General features: G+C 41.9%; 1 protein-coding gene across 2 annotated transcripts; it reads right to left on the reverse strand.

The window, feature by feature from the left end:
- Positions 1-826: 826 nt before the first annotated feature.
- On the reverse strand, positions 827-4263 carry LOC105036298 (growth-regulating factor 3). 2 transcript variants are annotated; one of them, XM_019847589.3, is made up of 4 exons: positions 3833-4263; positions 3490-3672; positions 2067-2361; positions 827-1532 (listed from the first exon to the last, which is right to left on the reverse strand). In XM_019847589.3, the coding sequence occupies exons 1-4, from the start codon at positions 4029-4031 to the stop codon at positions 1025-1027; spliced, it is 1185 nt and encodes a 394-aa protein (XP_019703148.2). In that variant the 5' UTR covers positions 4032-4263; the 3' UTR covers positions 827-1024. The 2 variants fall into 2 exon arrangements, with proteins under 2 accessions (XP_019703148.2, XP_010910363.2); XM_010912061.4 differs by having other exon boundaries at positions 827-1496; positions 3833-4258.
- Between the last annotated feature and the right edge of the window lie 254 nt (positions 4264-4517).

A 4517-nucleotide genomic window follows, 5' to 3' on the forward strand; every position in this document is an offset into this window, starting at 1 on the left:
CATTTTCTTAATCCTTTGGACTCGAGAATGCTAGAACGAAGGAGCTCTTCCTCTCCAATTTGTTTGGTTGAAGCTAGTAAAGCTAACATTTTGGAATAGTCTGGATACATAATTAATATAGCTTCATGCAAAGTTAATTAATATGTTCATGTAATTATCTATCTTTGCATCTTCTTTACCGTATTGTCTCTTCATTTGTACTTATCCATCTTTGCATCTTTCTATAACTTCTCTCCATTTTCTCTGCAGTCTTAATTATATACAATTAGTGCGACTGCATGTCCGTAGAGTGTCTTCATTTCTATATGCAGTCTTATGTATAATTGGTGTGATTGCATGCACAAGAAGTCACCATATATAAAGTCCATAAAAAACCTCCCCCATCAATTGTATTAGAACACACAAGCACGAGTTGAGCATAATATAGAAGTTGAATGTTCTCCATCTTTGTATTTGAGTTGCTTCAATAAATCATTCACTTTTATTCATCTTAATTTAGAGGTGTCATGTCTTCGTGTGTGGGTTGCTTTTTCTTCGCATCCTGATTGGCAGTCTTGGGCTACCATGTCTCTGGTTGCATTATCATTCCTTACACAATTAGCTTTAGCTCTAGAGAATTTTCTTACTGTAAGAGCAAGACAGAAACAGCTTTGATCCATTGTCTTCAGATTAAGGATGAGCCCACCACCTCCCTCAAATTATCGGATATCAATAATCTCTCCCCGGAAGCCAACCAGAGAAAAATCAAAGTCTCTCCCGAATACCAATCTTCCATAAAACTAAATGATAACCCACCAGCTTGCCTCCAAAGTTTAAAAACACAAACTAAACAAATTAAACGAAGGTTCCATAGTACAGTAAACATACACTACCCACAGAGTTCCCGTCCACTAACCCAAGACCCACTCGACAACAAATCTCATCCATGCAAATCACCACCATCAAAACAAGAAATTAAGACCTTGTCTTACAAGCAAACCAAGAACTACACAGCCATGATTTCTGATACAAGGTTTACGGCCACTCAAGTGCTAATGCTACTTGTCTCTGATATCGATCCATTAGGCCTTTGCAGGACGCTAGTTGGTGAAGGAGTTGAGGTTGACGAACGGAGCGCTTCAGCCAGTGGACCACCCATTGATGCCTCCCCATGGTTCCCCCATGATGACCAATTCGGCAGAGGTGGGTGCACCCGCCCATCTCCATTGTCTCTGTTGCTGCTCGGTCCTGGTTTGTCACCATTTCCGGTGGACAGTTTCAGGGAGAAATCTGATGATAAATTTCCAGGAACGGAGATCGAGAGTTGAGCGGTGGAAGCTGCAGATCTAGCATTGATCGAGGTGTTGGTATTGGGCTCTTGCTGTGATCTCGGCCAGTCATCGAAAAACCTACGAAGAACATGGCCGTCTGGTTTGTCATCATGGAACTCTGGGGAGGAGTAGCTGCCATAATAACTCTCTAGGAGGCTCCCTTGGACTGTTTTACCATCTGGCGGTCTACAAAACAATATCAGAAGCAAACAATACTGTTGGCTGCAAAAGAGCAAGGAGAATAGCTCACATGACAACAAATTAGGATCCACTAGACATGAAGAATACAACATCCTAAAACACTTGTTTGCAGGCAAAGTCATGAACATGTGCTGTTGAGTTAGTCACCAATTATATCCTTCACATCTAAAAGCTGCAACCAAGGAAGAAGAAGAATTGTTGAAGGTCGGTTCAATTATTCAAGATCAAATACTGTCCTCCTGAACTCACCTTGAATTAGGATCAAGCTGAGAAGAATAAACTCTACACTCTACAGGTAGGATAGTCCAAGAGTTGGCTAGAGGGTATGCACATCTTTAAGGCAGTAGAAATGGAAACAAGTAAAATAAATAGCAGAAACCTAGTTAACCCTGGATCATGATTGAAACTTGCAACATATTAAAGGCCTTAAACCACTGATAAAGAAATCAGAAGAACCACCACTAAAGAAGTATAAGAAATCAACAGATGATAAACTTTTGCAGTTACATAAAGAATACAGGAAGAAATTTCACCAGTGGTTGATGAAAACGGTACCTCTGGATAAGAGGAAGGATGTCAAGTGTAGCGGATGAATCAGATAAACTGAAATGGCTCTCTGTGGTCTTTCCTGAAGGCAAAGGGAGGGTGGTCTTTAAACCATTAGTGGCAGTGGCTGTGGGGATTTCCACATGCTTTCTTGAACGGTTACGGCCTCGGTGCACATGGCGCTCGCAGTACTTTTGGCCCGTCACCACCTCTCTCGAGCACCTCCACTTCTTCCCGTCTGTTCTCCTGCATCTCCCAGGTTCGGGGTCGACAACACACCTTCCCCAGTACCCGGTCTGCAGCACTGTGGAGACCATACAGGCATCAAATAGAAGTCAAATTAACCTCATGAGTCTATTTTGAGATACACAACAAATTCCATTTTCAGATGTATATAAACCTCGCATTGAGAACAATTAGAAAAGGAAGGAAGCAAATGTACCAACTAGAGCCAAACAAGGAAGTCAAATTGATCTCAAGAGTCATTAGCTTTTTAGCAGAGCTATGATGAGCTATACACATCTCTATATACAGACTCCTTAAAATATGGGAAGTTTCTTTCTAGGTTCCTATGATCTTTGGTTGGTTGATATATATTTCTCACTATTGCTTCGTTTTCAAGAGAACCTTCCATACTTCATTGCATATTCTTCTCAAATGAATTGATGGGTTCTCCAATTGATCCATCCCAAGCAAAGCAAGTTGCAGTGTAATTGATCCTACCAAACTAAAACAGGAACATAACTGGCCAAAATAATTTGACAGGCTGATCCAGATGACCATGCTAATTAATGGAAGCTCGGATCATCAATCCCCACTAACGAACACAACAGAAGAGACATGCTCACCTATACATAATGAGTGATCTCAGAGACCTAGGACGAGTATGTGAAACCGTACAGAACTATAGATGTCCAAAAATCTCAAACAAGACCGGTCATTCTTTTGGCGTCAGATTTTTTATGTTACTTGGCTTATAATTAATGGTTTCTGAGATCTGAAGCCAAGAGATCAAATCATGTAATCCAACCCAGTTCATCCAGAGAAGAGAAAGGAATCAGGTAAGCAGAACCTTACATCAATCGTTTATCTGGTTAAAGAATAGGTGCGACCAACCTTCAACTAAGAAGAAGCACACAAAAAGAGGAGACCAAGAAGGATAGAATAACAGAAGGCACGAAAGAAGTATAGTTCATCTTAATGTCGGAGAAGAAACTAGATAGTACGAAAAATAAAGGACATAGAGAGATTAAAAATACTAGAAACAAGGAGGCAGTAAGAGAAATGGCTTACAAAAGTAAACAACAGCAAGGTAACAAAAGTGACACAAAAAAAAATTACAACAAGTACAGATCAACTAAAATCATATGATCGGTTTAAAAGGGGATCATACAAACCCATCAAACATCAAGAGCAAGGAACAAGCACTCACAGGGTTGCTGGAAATGCTGATACTGATGAAGGTGGTGGTAATAGGGGGTTGCATTGAGAAGACTCCTCTTAATAGGTAGAATGAGCTCCACAGGAACAGAGGCCCCAGATATCATATATTTATAGATCAATGCCTGCAGCTCCAGCTCCTGCCACTGTGCCAGGCTGAAGTATCCTCCAACCCCTGCCCACCCATTAAAAAAAAAAAAATACAAACATAACAAAATGAAATCAGAAATGAGTTTAGAGAACCACCTCATTCGGACTTACAGGAGAAACAACTGAAAGAGTGACAGGCAAAAAATACACTTCTGGTGGAATCCTTTAGGGGGAAAGTGACTCACTAGGGACACCAGTGGGTGATAAGTTTGGGTATGAAAACAGGGGAGAGGTGTGGGTGGTGGCCTTGCGTTCAGCTGCAAACAAAGGTAGAGCAGAAGCTGGTGGCTGCTGCTGATCCGCAAGCCGGAGCTTTGGGATTTTTGCAGAGTGCTCATGCTGGTGGTCTGACGGCTGTTGAGTTCTCCATTGATGGGATTCCATGAAGGCGCACTAGGGAAGGGAAAGGATGTGGCTCTGTTTCTATGTTGGCTTGGTGGTCGGCTTTATATAGTTCTCAGATGCGAAGGTTAATTGATGGGATGGGGACTCTTGGAGATTTTAGACGAGTTTGATGGAGTATGGAGAAGCGAAGGATCTGTCCCTTCTGCAGGGGGCCTATGATGGATCTGCTTCCTCTTTCTTAGATTGCAAAGCTACCAAACTCTCTCTCTCTCTCTCTTAAAAACATATACTTGTGCAGTGGGAAAAGAGCATGGGCACTTAAGAAAGGGACACGCAGGCAGACAAAAACACATGGAGTGAGAAACAGAGTTACTCCTGCCACCTGTTGCTTTTGCTGGGGGGTAATAGCTGATAATTATACAGATGAGAGAGAAAGAGAGCATAAGGAGATGTGGGTATGATAGAGGGAGGGGGTTGTTAATTAGAAGGGAAGCTTGGGGAGACGGGATAGGGACAGAGGGAGAG

Source organism: Elaeis guineensis, chromosome 7 (assembly GCF_000442705.2).
Source record: "Elaeis guineensis isolate ETL-2024a chromosome 7, EG11, whole genome shotgun sequence".
In the NCBI taxonomy this organism is placed as follows: Eukaryota; Viridiplantae; Streptophyta; class Magnoliopsida; order Arecales; family Arecaceae; genus Elaeis; species Elaeis guineensis.